This window comes from Musa acuminata, chromosome BXJ3-8 (assembly GCF_036884655.1).
Source record: "Musa acuminata AAA Group cultivar baxijiao chromosome BXJ3-8, Cavendish_Baxijiao_AAA, whole genome shotgun sequence".
In the NCBI taxonomy this organism is placed as follows: domain Eukaryota; kingdom Viridiplantae; phylum Streptophyta; class Magnoliopsida; order Zingiberales; family Musaceae; genus Musa; species Musa acuminata.
The window spans coordinates 2,363,364-2,389,400 of NC_088356.1; the positions used below are offsets into that span (position 1 = coordinate 2,363,364).

At 39.7% G+C, this 26,037-nt stretch overlaps 2 protein-coding genes across 2 annotated transcripts; one reads left to right on the forward strand and one right to left on the reverse strand.

Moving 5' to 3' along the window:
• Positions 1–3,966: 3,966 nt before the first annotated feature.
• Positions 3,967–5,292, reverse strand: LOC135645678 (agmatine hydroxycinnamoyltransferase 1-like). Its single transcript, XM_065164312.1, has one exon. It carries the CDS (start codon positions 5,290–5,292, stop codon positions 3,967–3,969), a length of 1,326 nt encoding a protein of 441 aa, XP_065020384.1.
• Positions 5,293–13,707: 8,415 nt separating this feature from the next.
• On the forward strand, positions 13,708–25,682 carry LOC135644615 (threonine dehydratase biosynthetic, chloroplastic-like). Its single transcript, XM_065162350.1, has 9 exons — positions 13,708–14,261; positions 14,994–15,173; positions 15,290–15,559; positions 16,447–16,653; positions 22,968–23,216; positions 23,295–23,368; positions 23,554–23,671; positions 24,918–25,052; positions 25,298–25,682. Exons 1-9 carry the CDS (start codon positions 13,773–13,775, stop codon positions 25,436–25,438), a joined length of 1,863 nt encoding a protein of 620 aa, XP_065018422.1. The 5' UTR covers positions 13,708–13,772; the 3' UTR covers positions 25,439–25,682.
• Positions 25,683–26,037: the final 355 nt, after the last annotated feature.

Sequence of the window (26,037 nt, forward strand, 5' to 3'; positions counted from 1 at the left end):
TCATTCTTTTAATTTATCATATTTTAATAAATATAATACCATCATCAACACTCTCTCAAGTTGTTTGCATAGGTAACGTTAAGGAATGTATTTCCAAATAGTTTAATAAAATTATCTATACTTTGAATGTGTGACTAAGCGAAGACAGTATTGATTCATTGAATTTTTTTCTCTTACCATATGATAATTAATTTTATGTATTTATGAAAGATGAGGTTTGCTATCAATATGAGTAATGTGATAATACAGTTTTGCAGAACCCAAAGTATAACGTATAGTATAAATTATGTAAAAAAATATTTTAACCAAGTAAATTCATAAAGTGATTATCGTCGAGTTCAATATGTTAGATTATATGGTCCTGTATAATTAGGTAAAATATATTATAGATATGATTCAATTCTGATTACGATTATCGATCAATATAAAAAAAGTTCAATTATAATATGATTACTTACGAGATGATCTTGATTAGAGAAACTCTTCTAATTACTTATTTTAGGCCCTCTACTACTACATATCAATAGGTAGGACCTCCTAGGGACTATATACATAAGGTACGAATAACTAGCTATACGGATACATGGATACATTGATACACGAATATATAAATATGTGACGTTATTGAGAGATTACAAATCTTCTTATATCTCCCCTTAACCATGTTAACCAGTCAATAAAAGACTATAGATATTCTCTATTTTATCCTTAAATCTATTGATCAAAGCAATCCTATGAAAGATAAGAAGAAAGCAGAAGACAAGTTTAGTCTTCCTTACAAATTGATATTACTATATTTTTCGAATTTGATAACGATGTACTTATAGGTCAAATAAAGATTTTCTATGGAACGTCAAAAAAGTATACATTATAAATTTAGATATATTATTATTTAATTTTATATTTTAGCTTTAATATTTTTCACATAATAGTAACATATTAAAATACACAATAACCCCCCAATAAGCATCGCAATACCCAATTAGTTTAGATCATCATTTGTCAAAAAAAAAAAAAGCCTAATTTAAAACTCATGAGAGTTATTCATGTGTTCATACAAAAATCATCCACGAGAGTAAAAATTATATTTGATTGAGGAAAAAATTAGTAAAATTCATCAAATATCATAGTGAATTAATTCAATTGTTTTTGTCATAAAAAATAAATTTAAAGTAAAACAAAGTCTATTTTTATTTGGCTAAAGGCTAAATAAATATCATAAATTTTACTAGAGCAAATCAAAATTTCACAAACTAATTTTTATGTCTCAAAGGATATATAGATGTGTGACTAAGATGTCTATGTGATTCTTAAGATGTATTATTGGCTTTTGGAATCGATGATAATGTTAGAGATGACTCATTTGTGACAAATAGTACCATTATGCTACGTTGGAAGGTTATCTTCTTCGTTACTGAAGAGGATTTAATTATGTTGACCGACAAAGGATATTTAGAATAATCTCATGGTCAAATCTGAACCAATATAAGTTATTTGTATGTTTTTCTAACCTGAACAGAAGCTTATTTTGGATCATAAATCAATGGACGAAATAATATGATTTGTAGTTCGAGATGAAGGAAAAAAAACGATTAGCCTAAGTGTTAATATATTTTTTTTAACAAAAATAAACAATGAAACCAGAAAATTGAATTCAGAACCTTACGATAATCTATTTTTCTTTATATATATATATATATATATATATATATATATATATATATATATATATATATATATATATATATATATATATAGTATTGATAATTACTGACATCCCTCTTGATGTTATGCTTGTATTATTTTTAGTGTACTATTATCCATTCTTTCTTGTTCTTATTAAGAATCTTGAGACGGATCGTTATATATGATAAAGTCATTTAATCCCACGAGTATGGGAATAGAGGGCTCGTAAGTTCGTCGAGTCTCCTTTGGCTTTAATTGTATTTTTTAGAGCTCACATGTTTTAGAAGGACAAAATCGTGCGTAAATAAACCTTGGCAAGGAGGGAGCACTTATAAAATAATTTAGTCGCACGTTAGTTGGAACAAAAGACTATTTCAATAATTATTGATGCGGGGGGCATCTGTTTAAGCCGTGGCTTTGGGGCCGTCGCGGCTCGGTTCGGGGGTTCGGATGTCGGGGATCTCGGGGTCTCCCGAAGGCCGAGCACGGTGGTTCGGGTCGGGAGGTCGGGTCGGCAAGTCGGGTCGGGAGAAAGTTCCGCCGCAGCGCCGGGAAGAGGCGACACCGTCTCGGACCTACACACAGGTCAGGCCGGGAGCTCGGCCCGACCCCTCCGACGATCAAGTTAGCCATGTGGAGAGGGTTTTGGAGGAAGAGATGCCTCCAAGTGCGTTGTGCTTGTGTTCCTCCCCCTGTTCGTTTAGAACTCTAGGGTATTTATAGATGAGTTTGATGTTACCTGATGTGGCTGCTTGTAGGAGGCAGGCTGATAGCGTCTGATATGGGGTTGGCGTGGCGTGAAGAACCAAGCCTGAGTTAGGTGTTAATGCCGACTTCCTCGGGCAGTGTGTTGTCCAGGCATGACTGACGTCATGGCGTGTCACATCGCCATTTTTATCCTTATCAATTATAATATTAACCTATAAGTAATGAAAATTAGATTAATAATATATACATTCTGATAGGGGTAAAAATGGCGATGTGACACGCCATGACAGCAACCCCCTGAGCGACACACTGCCCGAGGCTCGCCATACCCTGCAGTAGCTCGGCCTCCCACGCAGCCCTAGTGGCAATGTCAGACGCCACCAAAGGTACATTCCTGCCCTGCAGACAGCTACGTCAGGCAACATCAAACTTCATCTATAAATACCCTCAAACTCTAAAGAGAAAAGGGGGAGAGGAACTCACTCAGACACAAAACACTGAGAGGCTCTTCTTCTGCCTCATCCACAATCCCCTCCACATCTTTCTCTAATTTGATCGTCGGAGGGGTCGGGCCGAGCTCCCGGCCCGACCTGTGTGCAGGTGCGAGACGGTGTCGCCTCTTCCTGAAGCTGCGGCGGAGCTGCCTCCCGACCCGAACCGCCGACCCGAACCACCGACCCGAACCGCTGACCCGACTTGCCGAACCGACATCCCGACCCGAACCACCGTGATCGGCCGCCGGGAGACCCCGAGGGACGCCGCTCGAGATCCCTGACATCCGGACCCCCGAACCGAGCCGCGACGGCCCCGAGGCCACGACTTAAAAAGTTACTTACCGTAACAGATTGGCGCTAGAAGGAGGGCCCGGAATGACGGTACATTAGTCTTCTCCTTGGTTGCTCCACTGCAGCCGACCTGCACTAGCAGCAGCGACTTCTGGGGTTGGTCTCGGCTCCTCGGCCCCGCGAGCGCGGCCAGCACGCGCGTAGCTCGGCCCCACGCGCAGCTCGGTCTCATGCGCGCGGCCAGCACGCGCGCCTCGGCAGCTCAGCCCCACGCGCGCAGCTCGGTCCCATGCGCGCGGCCAGCCCGCGCGCCTCGGCAACTCAGCCCCACGCGCGCAGCTCGGCCCCACGCGCAGCTCGGTCCCATGCGCGCGGCCAGCCCGCGCGCCTCGGCAGTTCAGCCCCACGCGCGCAGCTCGACCCCACGCGCAGCTCGGTCCCATGCGCGCGGCCAGCCCGCGCGCCTCGGCAGCTCAGCCGCCGGGAGACCCCGAGGGACGCCGCCCGAGATCCCCGACATCCGGACCCCCGAACCGAGCCGCGACGGCCTCGAGGCCACGGCTTAAAAAGTTACTTACCGTAACACATTCAATAAGAAATTTTATTGAATAAATGAATATTGCATCGAATTGAAAAGAAATTGAGTTTTTGATACAGTTCTTCCTTTCACATTGAGCGGTTTTTTAAAGAAATTTTGCATATCTAAAATATAGATTTTTCCTCCCATTAATATTCAATTTTAGGCGTAGCGACGTATCGCAAATGCCCTCAAAACTGCGCATGCAAATTACAAATTAGCTTTTAACAGAAAACACAGCTGCTTGAATGCGGCCACGTTGTGTCTTAACAAAGACACGTAAACCTCGATGCTTCCGTCTCCAATGGCGGATGGCATTAAGACCAGCATCCCCTCCTCGCGAGTGTAGGTTGGCATGAACAAGAAGGGATTCCCACCGCCAAAATCGACGTCACGGAACGGGAACCTCAACCAGCTGTGCACCTCCAAGTTTGGGCTCATCACCCTCTCGTGCACCTCGGCCGTCGCCTCCAGGCCCTCCTCCTTCACCTTCTCCGAGCTCGCGAAATCAATGAACGATCTGAAATATCCGTCGTCCAACCTCGTGATGCACTCGCGGACGAGCGCCGCCGCGAACTGCAGTGGCTTGTTGACGAGGTCCCCCACCTTCGCGCGGGGAAACGCCCACAGCACCAGGTTGCCGAAGTATTCGCCCGGCACGCTGGGCCTCAGCCTCGCGCGGCCATCCACGGAGATGCGGACGTGGGTGGTGATGTGCTCGTCCAGCCCGCGAGCCTCGCTCACCACTCGCCATAAGTGCGCCATCAAGCTCTCGAACGTGTTGTAGCGCCGGTCGGCCCCGAGCGAGGCCATGGCCTTGAGACTCTCCAGGAATTCTCTGGTGAAGTGCGCCTTGTGGATGACTATGTCGGCCGTCAGAGGGACGTTCTCGGTGTCGGACGCCTTCTTGGGGTTGAACTCCACCCCACGGTGCTCGTACTCGACGCATGGTGGGTTGCGGGGGATGAAGGCGCCGCGGTCATGCAAGGGGCGGGGATCCATCGGAAGGCCCCGTGTGGCCTTGCCCCATGCCACGAGGAAGTTGCTGGCGGCGTGGCCATCGGCGATCAGGTGATGCGACGTGATGCCCACCGTCAGTGTTCCACACGTGAACCTCGTCAGCTGCACCTGCAACAGCTCCTCCATGCCTTTGATGATCGGACTCAGCGGGACCAAGGCCGGCGACGGCCCGAGAAGGACGGTCCGGACGAGCACGTCGTCCGACGACACCTCGACGAGCCGACTCCCGGCGTCATTGAGGAGGATGACTGGCTCACCCCGGGAGTCCTCGCCCAGCCGGCCAGCCCATTCCCGGTACTCGGACAGCGCCTTGGCGAGGCCCTTCTCGATGTCGGAGTTCGACGGCGTCGGCGGCCGGAACGCGTAGACGACGGCCACGTGGACGTCGTAACTGACCTTATCGAAGACACTGAGGGGAATGCAGACATCGGCGCAAGGCTGTTCCCCTTCATACGAAGGCTTGACGATCTTCGAGCTCTCCACTCTCAGCTTCCAGGCTGTGATCTGTTCCGTCATGGCTGCAGCTTGAAGACGAGCTTGCGGTGTCGAAGACCACAATAGAGTTGAGCTTCATGATTTCCTTTCGTCGTACTTGTGTACTTTTTCCATTAAGCGTTTAAGGGGAATACACTGTTACATGTACGTAGTCAAAATAAATCTACATGAAATGCTTTCTAATTTTTACATGTTCATCGTTTTTGTTTTTGTTTTCACACCATATATTTACATAATGTAAAATCTAAATCATGTAATTTATCGATTTAATTGAAGCATTCTTTTAATTTATCGGATTTTAGTAAATAGAATACCGTCATCGATACTCTCTCAAGATGGAGCACAAGTATTTAAGATGCCCAACTTGCATAGATAACAATAAGGAGTGTCTTTCCAAATAGTTTAGTAAAATTACATATGCTTTGTGTGTGACTAAGTGAAGACGGTATTTGTTGTGGGAAACAATCTTTGAGCCGTGGCTTCGGGGCCGACACGACTCGGTTCAAGTCCGGATAACGGGGGATTTTCTCGAGACGGTCTTCGAATCCGCCGAGGTGGTCGGGACGGGGTCATCGTTTCCTCCGGGCTGGAACTCCTCGCCTTCGCGTCTGGCGAGGACCTTTGGCTTCGCACCTGCACAAAGGTCGGGTCGGGGTGCTCGGCCCGACCCCTCCGATGTTCAAGTCAGATGATGGTGGTTAGGGGATCTTTTTCTCCTCTCTCTTCTTGATGAACGAGAGCGTATTTATCGGGAAGCTTACTGCTTTCTGAGCTGCCTGCTTGCAGGGGGCAGGCTGGCAGCGTCTGACATTGGTGTCGGCGTAGCATAAAGGTTTGAGCTTGAGCGGGGTATTAATGTGCCTCAGTCGACGTTCCGATCTGCATTGACCAGGTGCTGGTGCTGTAAGGCGTTATTTGAGACAGCTGATGTCACACGAGTCTTATCATAGTTATTATGCTCATCAGTTTTGATTTGATTGAATCTTTTCTCTCACCACATGATAATTAATCTTAATATTTTATGTATCAACCTATAAAAGAATATTTTAAGTAAGTAAATTTACAAATGATTACTATCATAGTTTGTAATTCAACAATCCCCCCCATTAAGTAAGCATCATAGTGAAATAATTCAATTGGTTTAGTCATAAAAAATAAATTTAAAGTAAAAAAAGAAGTCTATTTTTATTTTGTTAAAGTTCAAATATCATAAATTTCATATATCGTATTGTTAAGATGGATTTTTGGCTTTTGGAATAGATAATATTGTTGAAGATGACACACTTGTTACAAAATAATACCATTATGTTGCATTCCCAAATCAAGATTATCTTCTTCGTTGCTAAATTATGAAAGAGGTAAAAGTAATTTAAGGATTTAGTTATCTAGTTGACCGATAATATATTGATATAAAATAAAGACATACAAAAGATATTTAGAATAATAAAAATTAATTGTATCTTTTTTTAACAGGCGTGTAATTGTTGCCTTTAGTTGAGAAGTATTTGCATCATCCGTGTTAAAGTATTGAAAAGTACTTGCGTCCTTTTTAATAATATCTTAAATTTTTAAATTTATGATTAATAAATAATAATAATTGAATTATGATATTAGAATGATTAATTAACTTAATAATAATTTTAATTTATTTAATTAGTGATAGGAATAATATCAATAACCAATCATCAAATGACATGTGGCCTCCGCATGGTGCCGAAGCTAGAACGAGAAGACTAAGGGTGTCCTTTACTTGTCTACTCATTTGGACAATGGTCTAAGGTAGGAGGTTGTTGGCTATCCCCCCTTGTCGCCCATGTAGATAAAATATCAATGAGAGGTTGTTAGAGGTTGTCTATTTCTAAAATATTTCATAAAATATTTTGTTCATTTATAACTAGGAATAAATCTCATTTTCAATATAATGAAAAAGGGATCACTTTTTAGCCATTAATGTCCACGTTCACCTACCTCCGGTTATTAACTTGAGCGTCAAAGGAACCTGATCAAGAAATCTCTCCCGACCTCGGTTTTTATGCAAATGGTATCTCATACGTTTCTACCTTAGAGGCACCTCGGACAATCCTACATACACGGGTCCTAACCACATTGGGTTAGCCCAGGATATTAATAACTTCTTCCCTTAACAATTAGACATATTTTTTTATTTCAAGGAATTATATATGATTTTTTATGATTTATTAGTTTTAAATTTAAAATCATGAATTTATATTAGTTAATTTATAAAAATAAATAAATTTGAGATTAATTATTATTTTATAATATTTTACAAACATAACCTAGCCCATGTGACTAGGTATAGCTTAACCCATGTGGTTAACCATGACCTAGCCTATATGGTCAGGTATGGCTCTAACTCATGTGATCAAGCATAACTATCCTTGTACTTGATTCGTTATTTTCTAGGAATATTGTATTATTAGATTCAACCATTCTCGTACTATGATTATGATAATAAAAGATATACCTCTTTAAATTTTTCTTAATGAATAATAAAATACTTAAAAATAATCATTGAATCTATTTTTTTTCGTTTGAATTGAAGACTCTTATTTCTATAAGATAATCCTAAATATATAAATATCTTAAGTTAGATTTCCTATTAGTTAATAACTCAAAAAAAGTTGATGAAATTGACTTACTAGGAATCTTATTTAAAATATACATAATCATTCTCATTTGAGCTTCTCCTTATATTGATTTGAGAATAGAATAATAATGCATCATACTCTTAACCATATCCATAAGAGTACGATTTTACTTTTTAAAAATCTTATTCTGCACATATATGGTAAATTATACTAAGCATAAATATTATACTCTTTCATAAATCTAGCAAAAAAATTAAAATTATGATTGGGTTGATCGTAATTGTCATAAAATTTATCACCCCCGTCAAATTTGATAATTTTAACATTTTTATCTAATTATCTTTTGACTTCATTTATGTACATTAAAAATATTAATGGCCCGAGACAATTAGATATATTTCAATAGATTATCTATAAAAATAATAATAATGTATCTCTTTACTAAAATAGAAACATTGAGTGATATTAATTCTATATAGACTATCATACATAATTCAAGGGTTAACTTTTATTGAACCATATTAAGTTTATGACCACAAGACAAAAACAATATCTTGATAATTATAGATAAAGAACATAAATTTTTATTTTATTTTGGTTTTCATATTAAAATAGATCTCTATTATTGATAATATATATTTAAGTGTCAAAATTAATCCACCAACTATCAGAAAATGATTTCTATAATATTTAATTTGAAACATATAAAAATTTGATTTATAAATACTCTTCCATTCAAATCAAACCTTATAGTTCACATGACCTTCCTTACCACATAAGTAACATTTTGCTATGAAAATTTTCTTTTTATGAGTTTATATAGTATTTATAAATTAAGGTGATTTATGCTTTTTTTTTGTTACATCTAAAATATTATGAATATTTTTTTAATCTTATTTTAATATAGTGAATTTAAAATAAGCCAAACAAAGAAAAAAAATAGAATTAAGAATAAATCATATGAGAAAGTACTCAACGATATTCATGCTCAATGTTCTTGAGCTTACAGTTTTGTCACCAATATTAAGGATATAATATTAAATTACTCAAATACTATTATATTTAATTTCAGTCAGTTCTTTAGTTAAGATGTTAGTTAATGACTTGTCAATAAATTTAAATTTATTTTTAAATATTTTAGTATGTTATTTGTAAACTATAATGAAATCTAAATATTATTAACAATTATCATAAAACTGAATCATTTAGATCTTTCTCAATCAGTTATCACAATTATTTGTTTTACAAAACCTTTAGCAATTAAGTTTATAATCTTTTTAACTAATTTGATCAAGGTCTAACATGTAAATTGTATATGCTTAAGCTATTTATAACAATTTAATACAAAAAATATATGAACATTTATCAAAATACAATGAAAGAAGTACCATTATAATATAATATTAATTTTTTAAAATTTTAAATAAATTTTGAACTATTGATATTATTTTTATTTCACCTTTGCATAAAATATTAACATCTCTATTGTTCACACAAATTTATTTACGGAAGACTGATACCATCCTCACAAAATAATATTACTATATTTGGATATATAACTCTAAACTACAAGGATATATAAAATAACATCATCTTACCCATCACATAATTATTCGAAATATATTATTTTTTAAGATTATCTAAATTTTTTAATTATGTGTGCCATGTGAATATTATTTTTTCAATATCATTTATGATTAATTTCTTAATGTAATTGATGAGGGTAATAATTACGATAAGACTTGCATGACACCCGCTGACGTCCCGCTCCCCTGTTGGTCCGACACCGCGTGACTGACATGGGTCAAAACACCAACCAAGGCCAACTAACGACCGCACAGGTTCGGTTCCACACGCTACGCCGATAGCAATATCAAACGTCATCAGAAGGTACGATCTTACCCCTTGCGGGCAGGCGCATCAGGTAACACTGAACCCCCCTTATAAATACCCTTGCATTCTAAATGGAAGGGGAAGAAGAAACAGAGAAAACAACCCCACTACGATTGCTGACTGACTTGATCGTCGGAGGGGTCGAGTCGAGTACTCCCGTCCCGACCTGTGTGCAGGAACGAAGGCGAGGCGCTTCTCTCCGGGCGCGTTGGCAAGGAACCTCCTCGCGAAGGAACCGACGACCCATCATCCGGACCCGAACCAAGCCGCGTCGGCCCCGAGGTCACGACTAAAAAGTTGTTTACACTAACAGTAATATTATAAGTTATTAGTCTAGGCCACTTTAGTAACTATAAGACTAATACAATAATATAAATATAATTTAAAATATTCTATAAATAATCAGATATTTATTGTAAATTATATCCCATAAGTCTATTATCTTAGGTCACTTCAATAGCTACCGATCAGATAAAACTTAGACATATAAGTTACAAATAATATTCATCAAAAAGAGTAATCATAACAATTGAACATTAATCAACATAAAGAAAAAACTCACATGAAAATTATAATCGTGATGAAACATAAATCATGCTTTTATATGAAAATAAATATTATTTCATAATTTCAAACTTATACATGTGAATAACTTAATAAATATCAAGAATAATAATTAGTTTTTTATTTATCATATACAAAATGTAAATCAATAAGCAATATGAGAAAACTATTAAAGGAAATCATAATTTATAATTTTTTTAATTTCACATGGAACTCATATACTAATCAATTATATTTAATTAGACACTCTCAATTTGGGCTAAATATCAACCTAATTATGTCAGTCAAAAATTAAAATCGATCAAAATCAAAGATTGATTAAAAATTAATTTTTCTTATATTTCTTAATTGATCAAATATAAATCTAAATCTAATTAAGTAATAAAAATACAGTTATAATCAAAGTATTTGATTAAAATAAATCAAATTAGTCAACTTTATAATTGAGGATATAAATAAAAAAAATAATTCTAAAGGGTAAAACTATAATTTTGACTTAGGATATACAATAAAAAATAATTCTTAAGGGTATAATGGAAAAGTAAATATATGAACATAGATTGAAATTATCTTATTTATGAGAGGTAAAACTATACCTTTAGTAAAAAAAAACCTAGTTCTCTCCCTTTCTATACCATTGCGTGAGGCACGACCACCGTCATGCGTGGGGTTTGACCGTCACCATGTGCGATTGTCGCTTGCGTAAGGCGTCACAACCACCATCTATGGCCTCTATAGGAGGCACGATTGCCATCATGCATGGTCGTTGCCTACGCGAGCCGCAGCAACTATCATCCACGACCTTTGTGGGAGGCGCTGTAACCGTCATCCACGACCACTTTGTGAGGCACGGTTGTTTCCTGCGCTCAGCTTGTGGCCAGCAAATGCTATTGCACTAGCGTTACTATAACCACTGCACACAATGGCGTTGCGTAGCCACCATAGTCATCACGGGCAATGGCACTATGCAGTCGCTACCTGCAACTGGGCGAGCGACCACTAGAGGCTGCCATCCTCAATGATACTATTATCAATAACTTGCTATCGACAATGGTTTATCGATTAGGCACGATGAACCTTACATTGCTTGCAAGCAAGGAATATGATGGATTGGATAAAAAAGCAGATTAGCAATACCGACGAATCGTTCATGCATCATAAATAAAAATCGATTAATACCTTTTCATGAGCAAAATGTGCTAATAAATAAATCTAAAATATTTTATTTCAAAACCATGATTCTGATACCAATTGTAAGACACAAAAATCATAATATGTTATTATTTTATAAAAAAACTTTAATGCTAAAAACTAAAATCAAATAACAATAGATTTTTAATTTTACGATGTGTACCTTTCGATGCTGCTCAGAAAGCCTTTATCTGATATGTAAGTACATGATCGTTAGATCCGAAATATGTAGTGATGTTGATCTATAAGGAGAATTAGACTCGCCTTCTCCTCTATTCTTATCTTACACATGACCACCATAAACGATGAATTTTAAGGACAAATGAGATATGAGAGAAGATCTATAATCTCTTATTAATTAGTTCACGTGACTAAAGCGAGATGAGAGAAAATCTATAATCTCTTAATCATGTCATATATTTATACATTTGTGTATCCGCATATTCGTATATATGCATATTTAATTATTGTGTATTGTGTATTATGTATTATGTGGTTAATGAGTTCTTGTCTATTTATAGGTGAGAGAAGAGGATGTAGGATAAATAATTAGGAGAGTCCCTCCCATCAAGGTTATATCCAGAGAAATAATTAGGAGAGTTCCAATCTATTGACTGTTAACTATAATCAAAATTCAATCATATCCATAATATATCTTAATTAGATATGATCATATAATCAAACAACTTATTTATTCTAATTCTTATTTCCTTGTTCGTTTGAAAGCCCTTACTTATCTATACGAACGACAGCTAAATTTTAGCCCATAGAATGGGGTTAAAGCTCATAGAAAGAAAGGCAAACACTACGTGGTTAAGGCTAAAGTTAACGGGAAAGAAAGAAAGAAGGGTTTAAAGCCCTCAACCCGAGCTCACGTTAGCACTTGCTTTGTTTGTTCCATAGCTTATTCTTACACTGCCATTCCAAGACTTTCATATTTTTTTATCTTGCCATTGCTTTCAACGTCATTTGATAAAGTCTAGCTTCTTTCTTATATAGATTCATGGTACATTATTTTACTACATCCGAGATATCATTTTGATTATTATATAGATTAGAGTCTAACTTATTTTAATATTAATATTAAATTATCATGTAGATTGGGAAAAGCTTGATGAGCTTCGAGCTCTCCACTCTCACCTTCAACAAATCAAGATAGCATATATAATTATCAATATCTAATTAATCTTTAGAAGGCAATGTACATATTCATGCATAGTCTAAATATACATAAATGATAAGTATTCTCACATATAATATTATATATTTATCATATATATAATACATTTAAATAACATACATAATTATCAATAAGCAGATCGATGGGTTGAACGAAACATAATTGTTGGGCTGAGCAATACCTAATCGATGAGCTACGTTACGAGTATTGAGTTAGCCCGCGCCTGATCTGATGGGTACATCATGCGTGGTCTCATATTTTTTGTCATCGTTACACTAAGTCAAACATGATCATTGGGCCACACCAAACTTAATCGCTAGGTTAGACCGCATGTAGAGGGGTAGACGATGCTTAGCAAGTCAATTCATCCATGGGATCTATCATGACTGCAAAATTCTGGAGGTGCCATGAGGAAGTAGAAGACAAAAAAATTGCTATCCAATTAGCAACCCTATTATATTTTCTATATGCATGTGAGCTTTTTTGACTGTATCAAAACACTTCAATTGAACTCCAATGTCTCTAACTATATAACTATATAATTGAGATAAGAGTCTTTTAGAGCCTGTAATCGACTTCATACCTTTACCTTTCTCTCCATTTAACATACAAACACTTTTGTCTTTAGAAAACACTTTTCTAACATACTTAAAACATGCCACTTAGTAGTAGGACAGCTTTGAAGTCAACGTCGCCAAGGTTGACGGGTTTGACACCAGATGTCTACATCCGCTCGATACAGATCTTATCATCCATCTTTTGGAGATGCAAGATGACTTTTCCAAATAGAGTTTGCAGCGGATCCTTTCCGCCATGGGTTGAATCAAATTGCGCAGTACTAATTCCTCCCATTTGAGGTTACATATTATTGTACCTTCTTTTCCATTGGATCGAAGGCAGTTGTGGCCCATGTAGGATGTCTTTATGTCTCCATCCGGAAGAGGATGTTCTCAAAAAGAAAAAGATGAGAAACTTCCTGCAATTAAATCCCCCAAAAACGTGATCGAATGAAACGTCTATGAGGTGCGCCCCAACCCAAACGCTCCGCCCGCCACCCGCACCCCATGCCCATGGCCTCCCTCGCCCTCGCCCTCGCCCGCCCGTCTCACCTGCCGCCGGCCCGGCAGCGGGCCCCGGACAGCATTGCTCCCCGTGACACATCCTTCCGCCTCCACTACCAGTACCCGAAGCCCCTCGCCGGCGGTCGAACAGGCCCTCTCCTGGCTCCCGCCGCTGTATCCTCCTCCTCATTCTCTCCCGCGGCCCTGAATGCCGCCCCCACTTCCACCACCTTGATGCTCAAGAGGGTCTCAGTGGATTCGCTGCAGTACGAAAGCGGTTATCTCGGAGGCATCTCGGAGAAGACCAAGCCGTCACCGGCGGAGGCGGCCGACGAAGTTCAAAACGGGGCTTTGAATCCGATGGAGTACCTGACCAACATTCTTTCCTCGCGGGTTTATGATGTGGCGATTGAGTCGCCGCTGCAGCTAGCGCCGAAGCTGTCGGCGAGGCTTGGGGTCGATCTCTGGCTAAAGAGAGAGGACTTGCAACCGGTAATTGTCGTGGAAATCTTATTTTATTTGATCAAAATTTCTTAAAGAGATGCTTGCTTTTCCATTTTATGTCTTGCATTTGCGCTGTTATTGTGGTTAATGCATTGAAGTCTTCAACATTCCTCCCATTGTGCGGGTTTGGGAAATCGTGCGACATACGTTTCGTCTAAGGGCACATATATCAAGTTAATTTTTGCACGTATAGCTCTTTTTTGTGGGAAAAATCCAGAGAAGAAATGTTTCTTGTTTTTTTCACTAGATAATGTAACTCTTTTAGTTTCACATTAACTAGTAATGCATTGTTATATGATGCAAAATAACTCTACTCTTCCTTTTTCCAACAAACGCCAAAAAAGTCTATTTTTCATTTCTAAGAAAGAAACTAAATACAGGGATAGGGAGCAATTAAAAGAGCTAACTTAACCAATCTCTCCTGACAGTGACTGCCAAATTATTACATTGTGAAATTGATGCATGCACTCTACAAGGAAGACGACATTGCAATTACTGCTGCTAAAGATACATGAGTTAAGCTCTATCCGAATAAACCTGCATCATATCATGCAAAAATTTTTCAGTTGCCCGTTTTCAAAATCTAAATCAACCTTAGAAAGATTCGAATTATACACTTTGTTTGTTTTTTTTTTTTTGTGGTTAGTTTGATGTATTTGTGATGATATGCAATCAATATTTTAGTTTCTTGCTAGTGACTATTAGTGATCTAGTATGCAGGTGTTCTCCTTCAAGTTGCGAGGAGCTTACAATATGATGGCTAAGCTTACAAAGGAGCATTTGGACAGGGGTGTTATATGCTCATCTGCTGGAAACCATGCCCAAGGAGTTGCTTTAGCTGCTCAGAGGCTAGGTTGTGATGCAGTGATTGTAATGCCAGTGACAACACCAGAAATCAAGGTTCCTAAGTGTCTGAAACAATCACTTTTTTTGACAATGTTTATTCAGTTAAGAAAAAAGAATCATGCTTTATGTGCTCATTACCTTATTTTCTTACCTTGACAATATAATTTCAGTGGCGATCGGTTGAGAGGTTAGGTGCGACAGTTATCCTTAAGGGGGACTCATATGATGAAGCACAGTCATACGCTAAGCAATGTGGAGAGCAGGAGGGTCGCACATTTGTGCCACCTTTTGATCATCCAGATGTTATTACAGGTCAAGGAACTATTGGTATGGAAATTATTCGCCAGCTGAGTGGTCCATTGCATGCAATCTTTGTACCAGTTGGAGGTGGTGGATTAATAGCAGGGATTGCTGCTTATGTAAAACGGGTTCGCCCAGAGGTTTGTTCATGGCAGTATCTGCTCTTATCCTTCATTTCATTTTGCCCCAAGTTTATTGGAAGCACTTATTGGTGGTTAACAATTAAAGATGTAATTTTCCTTTTAGCATCATATATATATATATATATATATATATATATATACATATACATATATACATATACATATACATATACATATACATATACATATATATATATAGATATAGATATACATATATATATATATATAGATATACATATACATATACATATACATATACATATATATATACATATATGTATATATATATATATACATACATACATATATATATATATATATATATATATATATATATAAGTAAAAAAATTTTCGACGACGTCACATATATATATGTATATATATGTAAAAATAACATTTATAGCTCATACTCTGGTTGTCCCTTGTCATTTCTGTATACAAGGATGACAATTTTATAAAAGAACACCCCGAAGCTAGTATTATATTGCTTCATGATCTATTTCTTTTTTGCTTTCCTAATTATCCCTTCCAAATTGAGTTACCAAGCAACTTTTTTTGCATGAGAAGTCCTGTAATAAAATTGTAAAATTTCTTTGTGTAAGCCGTGCAACTGCATGAAACTTAGGTTCTTAAGTTAAATGGACATCAATATCAGTTTGAATGTGATATATTTCTTGAGATACATTTTGATAGGTATAAATGTGTATTGTTGTTTAAGTGCTGTAAATTCAATTTATTGTATCTGTTGAATCTACACTTTTTTTACTGCATTTCAAAATGCACCATTAGCAAAAACAAAATAAAATTAGTGACTTAAAGAGCTCTCTGATTCCAATCAGTGATCCTTCTGGAAAGCTGTTCACTCAGTCAATCATTCTCTACAGGTAAAGGTCATTGGAGTAGAACCCTCTGATGCAAATGCAATGGCATTGTCTCTGTATCATGGGCAGAGGATTATGCTAGAACAAGTGGGAGGATTTGCGGATGGTGTGGCAGTAAAAGTGGTTGGGGAAGAGACATTTTGCCTCTGCAGGGAACTTGTCGACGGAGTGGTTCTTGTTAGTCGTGATGCTATTTGTGCATCTATAAAGGTGAAATTATATCCATTGTCCTTTTCTATGTGGTTTGTTGTTTTACTTAAACTGAGGCTAATATTACACATGATTTCCTCCCAATGATATCTGAGTCAGCCCATGAAAGGGCATATACCAGCTGTAGTTACGAGTCCTTCTAGCATAATTATTGTGATGTTAATGTGATATGCAACTAACAATAATTAAATAAACCAATAAGGAGAGATGAATCATGTAACCTTCTATTACAAAAAGCCATGAAATTTCTTTGATGTCTTCTTAACAGGTGGAAGGCTCTGCATTGAAGTATTGTAATTCAAGGGTTTGACATGTTTGTTTGTAGATAATCACATGCTCTGTATATATGTATCTTTTGTCAAACACAGACACTTGTATTGTCTTAGAAAAGAACATTTAAGAATGCTATAATCTTTTATTTCATCCAATCATTTCTTTAATTTGCATACAACAATTTTTATAGAAGCATAGGGGATTTGAATATTAATTGGAGGTGATGCAATATCTATTTCAAATAATAGAAGATCATTAATTTGAATACTAAGAATTATGACTCCTTTGAAGCATTCAGACCATGGAGATTTTAAAGTGGATTTGTCATGGTTTATGTAAGATCCCTACTATTGAGCTCAAAATATTATGAATGAGAACATTTTGTCTTTCACCCAATTATTTGGGGCTGGCATATGGATTTCCCCTGCCATTAAGTTCTATTAAGGTTGAAATCAATGTCAACTCAAAGTGATATCATATTTCCTCTTTTATTGTCCATAACAATGCAATGTCTTCTTGCTCTAACACTATAGTTCCTGGCATCTCTAATATAAAATGACTCACCTCATGTGTCTAACTTACCATAAATGATTTCCCTTATTTTCCATAATTATTGTGATCTAAAATTTTGAGAATATAACCATTTTCTGTTCTGACTTTTGGTGACACTAGACTTCCATTTATTCTCATGTCTATGTACAAAATATTTAGCAAGTTATTTTGTGGAAACACAATACTGTGATTACAAAATTACGGATAACCTTGTAACAGAACACTGTAGATGCTGCTATCTATGTTATTGTATCGACTTTAGCTTTATAGTTTGTATATTCATGTATCTCCTCTCCTACTAAACAATATATCTCAGAAAATTTAACTTTACTCGGTGAATCTTTCCTACACATAATTTGGCTATATCCTCATTTCTTCTCGTCACAACATCATGATTCTTGCTCTTTCTAAAAGTCTATTTTAAGGCTTTTCTATTTAGTTATAATTTATTATTTGCCTGCCGACTCTCTGACACGGACTTAGCTGGATTTGCCTAAGTCATGCGGCACCCTCGCGCGTCCGTCCGCAAAGGTCAGCCTCCCCGAAGCCTCCCATTGTCCCTTAGGACCACCAAAAGAGAGAACGGGTTAGAGAGAACGCCTCCAACGGGATCCACAAGCAAACATCTCCGAAAAACACTTCATAGACAATGCAAATTACAAACAGACTATTACAAGCTCTGAACAGTGGCACAACAAAGGGTAAAATGATCCATTACAGACCGAAAAGCTCTCGAGCGTGTCCACATGACACAACCTTTATTTACAAGCCTAAAGAGGCCACCAACCCAACTAAAATGGGACTATTAAGCCTTCGACCGCCCCTTTACATTCTGTACAAGGCATGAACATGCCAAAAGACACGGACATACATAAGCATTACATCAAACACCTTGTTTAGAAGTTTGTCCGTGACATTCTCCCCCACTTATCCCTTCGACGTCCTCGTCGAAGCCTTTGTGAACACTGCAACTCTTCACCTTTGCTGAGTCTTCAATCTTCTGCTCTAGCTGCAATGCGCCTCCTGGCTCCCAGCTGCTCTCCGCTGCTGTTTTTGAGTAGTCGAACCTTTGATCCGCCATGCTGCTTCAACTCGCCAATGACTCTGACTCTGGTGTGGGGTTGGCTGAGTTGTGTTGATCCTCGTTGATTCCTGCGGATCCACCAAATGAAGGAAAAGACCATTCTTACTGCGCCAGTTTCTCAAAATTTCCACATGCTGCTTGAACTGGGTGGATGCTTGTTGGAGCTTTAACGAGCATCGCCTCGCAAACTTCTGAAGTTTTGGGTCCTTCCTCCACAAAATCTGCTCATTGACTCTTCTTTCAGTTAGTTGTCACATCCAAGTAGGTTCGCATCACTTCCGCTTTCGATTGGCATTTCGTTGGGAAATGAAGCGGACAATCTACTCTCAGTAGCACTGATCATCGTTGGTGAGGATTTGACAACTATTGTCTTCCATTATCTTCGAAGGGTCTTTGAACTTGTGCAGAGCTCCTCTGCTGGATAGATAAGAGAACTGGGGTACTCGGTTTCGCCCATTCTCTTAAGAGTTGAGAAGGCAAAGGTTACTTGACTTCGCCCGCCTCCTCGAGGTTGTACTTCATGCATCGAGCTGGTTACTGGCCTTCGCCTGCTCTTTGCTCACACTTCTGAAGCACTTGAAGTGTTTGCACTCCTTGTGTTGAGTTAGCTACTGTGATTCACCTTCTCAATGCCATTGAACTTCTGGAATGCAGGAAGTTTTCACCCCAACTTGGAGTAATTCTCTGATAGATGAGGTCGCCTCTGGGATTGTACCGTCTTCTCCATCAACCCTGCCGCCTACTCCACTAAGTAGCAAAGGTACAGCACCACGTACTGCCTGCTTCGTTCCTTGGTCGTGCACTCTTGCATGACCCGAAGTCCTTCACTTACGGCTATCTTGATGAGAAACTTGTTGACACCGGTCTTACGAAGTTTCTTGGCCTCTGCCCTTCAGCCTTGTCTCGGTACTTGGAGATTGCCTCTGCATGCTCCACCTCCTCGGCCCCTTTCACGACCAAGCGCTCTCCCTCCGTGAGAGCAAGGGATCAATGACTTTGACGGCAGTCCCGCCTTTGCGGTACCATGGCGCTGCCATGCCCATGGCCCTACTATTCGTCGCCTCGCATCTACATCCCTTTTCTTCACAATCAGTAGATATGCCTTCGTGACACTCCTCTGAGTCCACCTCCATTCTCACTGATTGCTTGATTTTGGGTAGCTAAGTCCCTCTGGACTTGTCGTCGCTTCCTCGCCCCTTTCGACCTCCTGCTTCAACACCTCTGTGTTCTCCAAGCAGTCTGTTTGGTCGATGGAAAGACAGACTGCAACTCCCATGCATGGCCTCTGCCATCACATTGTAGGGTTTGCACCGATTCTGTTCTCCTTAGCTTCCTTGGTAGCAACGTTCGCTTACTCGACCTTGTCCTCTGACTTGTCGGGCTCCCTTAAGCGAATATGAGCTCTGGAGCAGTCCAACTCTCCAGCTGCTTCAATCATACCTCTGCATGATCAAGTCCCTCTCATGGGACTCACTGGTACTTGCATTCGAACTTTTCCCTTGGTGGAACCCAGCCCCCATATGCTGATGACCAAGGTTTTCATCCGATGCAAAATTCGGTGCACGCCCGGAAGACCCGCCTCTACGGTACCATGGCCTTCACTCCTTGAATCCATAGCCCTTCTTGCCGTCGTGTTGTTCACCAAAGCGGAGCTCCCAGTAGCTCCCGATCATACCTCCATATGATCTAGTCCCTCCCGGGACTATGCCGTGTGTGTCGCATTGCCACGAACTGTTCCACCACGATCCGCTGCACCATGTCGCCTCCTGGTGACATCTCCATTGCATTCTGATCCTTGTGGAATAAACTCGAATTTTGAACCCTCCATGTGTGGCCTCTGCCAATACATCGCAGGGTCTCCTCCACCTTCGATTTTGTTCGCTCCTTTGGCAATCGACCTTCATCCACCCACTCTTGGGTCACACCTAGATGAAGCATCGCTCTAGGACAGTCCGTCGCCTAGTAGCTCCCGAAGTCCACCGACTTCACTGTAATTTGTGCACCATTGTCTGGATCCTGGGCCTCTGCCCCTACCAGCACAATCTCCGCTGCACACCGCTTCCTTCATAGCAACTCGAATGGCAACACTGTGGCATATTCTTCAAGAGTACCTGCCTCTGCGTCCTCTTGCCCCGTGCTAAGGCCTTCTGAGCCCAACTTCGCCTCCGCAAATTGAGTCGCCTTAGTTCCTCCATCAAATGCTCCTCCGAGATAAGGTGCATGTGCCCAGAAGCTCCCTTCGTCTTTGGCACCATGCAAGATGAGTCCGCTCCGTCAGAACGAAGGACCCATGGAACAACATGATCCTACTCTTGCCTCTGCAAGAGTTCATGTCTTTGACCTCTGTCTAAGGAAAGCACTGTGCTTCTGCTTCATGTTCCAACTTCTCTGCTGGCTCCCTTCATGCGGCTTGGGTACTTCGCCAAGTTACACCCAAGTTGCTCCGCTCCTCGTTTTTGCATTGAGTCGATGGTGGCCCTCGCGCCCACCATTCCACGGGTCAGCCCTCCCTTGAGTCCGATCTCCATATCGACTCTAAGTGTGCCTTCATTTAAGTTGCTTCAGGTCGCTCCCCCACTTGATCTCGCAATGCATCCACCCATGCATTCTCTCGAGCGAGATCATGTGACAACTCCTCGCTGCTTGCTCGGTCCATTGAGCTTCGTGGAGTTGTTGTTTGTGAGGTACTCCTCCTCAACATGTGAAGTCCATCTCACATGATTCTCCCTCTGGAGAGCCGAGACTTATCCCTCCTGGATAACTGTCCCATTGGAGCAACATCTCTCTTCGTTTCGGAGACCACCATCCCCTTGGACTACTCCGATCTGCTGAATAAACTGTGCATTGTTCTGCCTCCTGCAAACGCACTTGCTAGATTGCGCCTCCACGTCAATACAGCCACCACTGCACCCCTCAAGGCCTAGCAACATGCTGAACTCGTTGCACACTTCAGCCTCCTCCGGACGTATCCTTCGCATGCCGAAGAGAAAGTTTCAATGCTCCATAGCGCCGAGTCTCGGTCGCCTTGGGATGGCCACGAACAATCCATCGTCCGCATACAAGCCCATGCATGAGTACCGAATTCTTCGAGTTAGCAATTCCCCTCACCTCTGTGAGCTTTGCACAACTCTTTCGGTCGCTGAGCAACTCATTCCACTTTGCATGGTCTCGTCCTTTGCCAAGCGCCTCGCTTGCCTTGAGCACCATCAAGTAAAGTTGTCAACGTTGAGCCGTAGCTCATACTCAGCCATCCCAACCTTTGTGCGCTCCGCATTCTTCCAAGCTTGCCTGTTCTCGTGGTGCCTCTTGCGCGAAGGGTTGGCCATTCCTCTGAATGCCAATGTCAGATGCCCGCTCCTCTGAGCGACTCTTTTCCCTACATCTCCATGCCCGTTTTCCCTCAAACGGTCGCGCGTGTGCTGACTGCCCTCTATGCAGCCCCACTAGGTCCCCCACGTTTGCATGTCAAGTGTTTCTATGAGTGCTTGTCCCGCTCTGATACCATATGACACGGACTTAGCTGGATTTGCCTAAGTCATGCGGCACCCTCGCGCGTCCGTCCGCAAAGGTCAGCCTCCCCGAAGCCTCCCATTGTCCCTTAGGACCACCAAAAGAGAGAACGGGTTAGAGAGAACGCCTCCAACGGGATCCACAAGCAAACATCTCCGAAAAACACTTCATAGACAATGCAAATTACAAACAGACTATTACAAGCTCTGAACAGTGGCACAACAAAGGGTAAAATGGTCCATTACAGACCGAAAAGCTCTCGAGCGTGTCCACATGACACAACCTTTATTTACAAGCCTAAAGAGGCCACCAACCCAACTAAAATGAGACTATTAAGCCTTCGGCCGCCCCTTTACATTCTGTACAAGGCATGAACATGCCAAAAGACACGGACATACATAAGCATTACATCAAACACCTTGTTTAGAAGTTTGTCCGTGACATCTCGTCAATCAGTAGCCTGCTAGAATTGATGAAGGCATGTTATGATATTTAGAGACACACAGAGGTCCAAAAGACCTTACTTAAATGCAGAGTGCTCTATGATTAACATTCTGGGACAGTTATGCTATGTTTGTTGTATTTTTTGGTTCACAAAATAGCGAGAGATCATAAAAAGGACTAAAACGAGGTGGTTGGTGTAGTTGCTCTTTGATGTTCATGGCTGACAAATAACTTCTGTTGGTAACTTATTTGGGAAATGACGCATATAATTGTTTCACAATGCTTTCCATCTGTGATAACATTTTAAAATAGTGTTGTTTTGAGCTTTTTGAATTCTTGAATCATTAGCTTCTTGTAGAAAATTGTTTTCGTACATTTTTGGTGTTATAAAATGTAATATCATAATTAAAGAATATTAATGTTTGATTTGGGAAGTCTATATTCAATTCAGGATATGTTTGAGGAGAAAAGAAGCATACTAGAACCAGCTGGTGCTCTTGCTCTAGCTGGTGCTGAAGCCTACTGCAGATACTATGGCTTGAAAGATGAAACAATCGTCGCAATAACTAGTGGGGCAAACATGAACTTTGACAGGCTGAGGTTGGTAACTGAACTTGCGGATGTTGGCCGGAAACGGGAGGCTGTTCTGGCGACGATTCTACCAGAGGAGCGCGGGAGTTTTAAGAAATTCTGTAAACTGGTATTTTTGAGGTTTATTTTGTTGGCTTTTTCTTTCAAGATAGAGATTCGGATTCTGATTCATAAAATCACCTTGCAGGTTGGCCCTATGAATATTACAGAATTTAAGTACAGATTTGATTCACGTAAAGACAATGCTCTTGTTCTATATAGGCAAGTTCTGCATTGATGCTCGTATGAACAAACCTGTAACTGATTACTTCACATAAGAACACACTGTAACTTATTTTCCCTTTTCTATGCACATTTTATGAAATTTCTTTTACTATGTTAAACTTCCTCTTGTTTGGTATCATTACAATTGGTGATCATAGTTTTTTGGCAATTTTCTACTGCAGTGTTGGTGTTCATACTGATTCTGAACTTGCAGCAATGGTTCATCAAATGGAACATGCTCAACTCAAAACTTTTAACCTCACCAATGATGACTTGGCAAAGGATCATCTACGGTACTTTGTATGTATCTTACCTTGTCATGCCAATACTTGGTGTCTACCATGTGATTTGAGATTAGAAATTGATCAACTAAATTTGCTGTGAATTTATACATGTTTTTGACATTAATAGATTTTCCATCAAATGTTGTTATCTGGTCCATCCTGATGCCTTCATCCAGATCTTTACTGTAACATCTTGCTACATGGTTTTGGCGTATTTGTGAGATGTATACTGGGATTAAGGCCTGCAATTGATTGACAAACTTCTCATATGATGTTACTGTTTCTGACACTAAATGCATATGGTGATTTCGACATGATTGTTTGTTATGTAAATTAACAAGTCTCTGCATTTGATATCAATTTCCCTAAGATGTAAAAGATTCGTGTCGTGTCTTTATTATTTATAAAGCATGTTTCGTATGTGTATGTAAAACTATACAAATGTATTTTTTGATATGTACAAAAGTATGTTTACTTTGTGCATGTAACAACTACATGCGTTTTAAATGTCAAGTGACATCATCTACATGTCTTTTCATAGTAAATAAATAGCCTCATTTAGAGAGTCATGAACCTTGTTCAACTCTACAAGCAGTTGGTGTCTGACCTCCACAAATCATAGTTCATATTCAGTTTTCTGTATCAACTATTGCAAGTTTGATTCACCATATTGGTAGTAATCAGTGATTCTTTCTCTTGTCCCTACCCTCTCTCTTCTCTACCTCTTTTTTGTCCTGGGTTCTCTTCCTTCCTTTCTCCATTCTTCCTACCCACTCTTCCACTTCCTTTGTTTTCTTGGAATCTACTTTGTTGCTTTTGATTTGGAAAACCAGTTAATTTCATCTGCCACATATTTAAGTCATTTGAGAGGAAGTTTTAAGTTCCATGCACAGAGAAGTAATCACCCTTCAAATATGAGTGCAGTGCATATGAGATTTTGAAGGTGTGTGAGATCAGCAAAATGACTTAAAATATGAGTGTTTTATGGTTTATGAGCGTGTGTAGATGAGAAATATGGCAGTCATGTGCCAATTAATTAAGAGAGTATAGATAAGAGTGTTTCAACAGTTTCCAAAATTCGGTATCAGGGCAATGCCAACACATCAGAGTCCATGCTCAACAAATACTGAAAGGGACTAATTAAGTAGCTTGGCTGTTAATCTCTAGCAAGTTATCTCGTAAGAGGTGCTCTTATATCCCTATGCATATATTCATTGTTTTACTATAAATATGCATCACTTTTAACTCTGATTTCGTTTCAGATGGGAGGGCGATCAAATGTTGAAGATGAATTACTTTGCCGGTTTGTCTTCCCTGAGAGACCAGGTGCTCTGATGAAATTCTTGGACTCCTTTAGTCCACGTTGGAACATCAGCCTCTTCCATTATCGAGCACAAGTATGCTACTTCGCATCATCTGGATCTTTTTTTCTTCATTATACATCTCATAGTGGCATAACATCTGTGGCATTGCAATGGTATAGCTCTTCCAAGATAGACTTGTCCAAAAACATGGGTTCAACTGTGTATTTAAGGATCAGAACAGATTCTTCTTTTTGGTTTGGATATTTCTTGTTTCTCTAGTTACTAGAAACGAAACACTATATTCATATCTTATATCTTCTGGTTTCTATATTTGGTAGGGTGAGATCGGTGCAAACGTGTTGGTCGGAATCCAAGTTCCAAAGGGGGAGACAGAAGAATTCAAGAATCGAGCACAGAATCTCGGATACGAGTATGCATATGAGATGAACAATGCAGCCTATCGGCTGTTAATGCAGTGAGTATTGATAAGTTAAATGTCTCAGCCATTTCTTGTCGAGTGTGGAAGAGTCTAGTGAAGGCTGAGGATGAACCCTAGTCGCTTCAAGTTCTTTCTATTGTTAGCTATTGGGGTCTTTTTTTCTCCTGAAGTATTGGCCCTTAACTGATGTAGTTCTATAGATGGTGATGATGACATGTTCACCAAATATGTCTTCATCTGAATCTTCAATGAATTTTGTTTTACCAACGTATTGGTCAATTTAATGTTGGCTATGTTGCAGTTAGACAAAGAAGTATTAGTTCAATCTACATTTGTTTTGACCTAAGTTTACTAGAATTGGTGATGCCCAAATTAATTCGACTCGATATCTGACACGATAGGCTCAACTTGGTACGGGTTATCTGACATCGCAGAACGAGACGTATGTTGATATATACGAAGACAAAGGTCGGAGTTCCGAGTTCCGAACAAGATCCTACTTACGAAGACCAAGGTCGGAGTTCCGAGTTCCGAACAAGATCCTACTACTTTAGTTGCTGTTAGCTGTTTACTCTCTCTCTCTCTCTCTCTCTCTCTCTCTCTAAAGCCCAAATAGAATCGATGGGCCGATCCAAGGCC

Excerpts from the sequence above, each read along its gene's own strand:
- LOC135645678 (XM_065164312.1), bottom strand. The coding sequence starts at position 5,292 with ATGACGGAACAGATCACAGCCTGGAAGCTGAGAGTGGAGAGCTCGAAG.
- LOC135644615 (XM_065162350.1), top strand. The coding sequence starts at position 13,773 with ATGCCCATGGCCTCCCTCGCCCTCGCCCTCGCCCGCCCGTCTCACCTG. Across the intron at positions 15,560-16,446 it reads TAAAACGGGTTCGCCCAGAG|GTAAAGGTCATTGGAGTAGA; the intron begins GTTTGTTCATGG and ends CATTCTCTACAG. Across the intron at positions 23,672-24,917 it reads AGGATCATCTACGGTACTTT|ATGGGAGGGCGATCAAATGT; the intron begins GTATGTATCTTA and ends ATTTCGTTTCAG.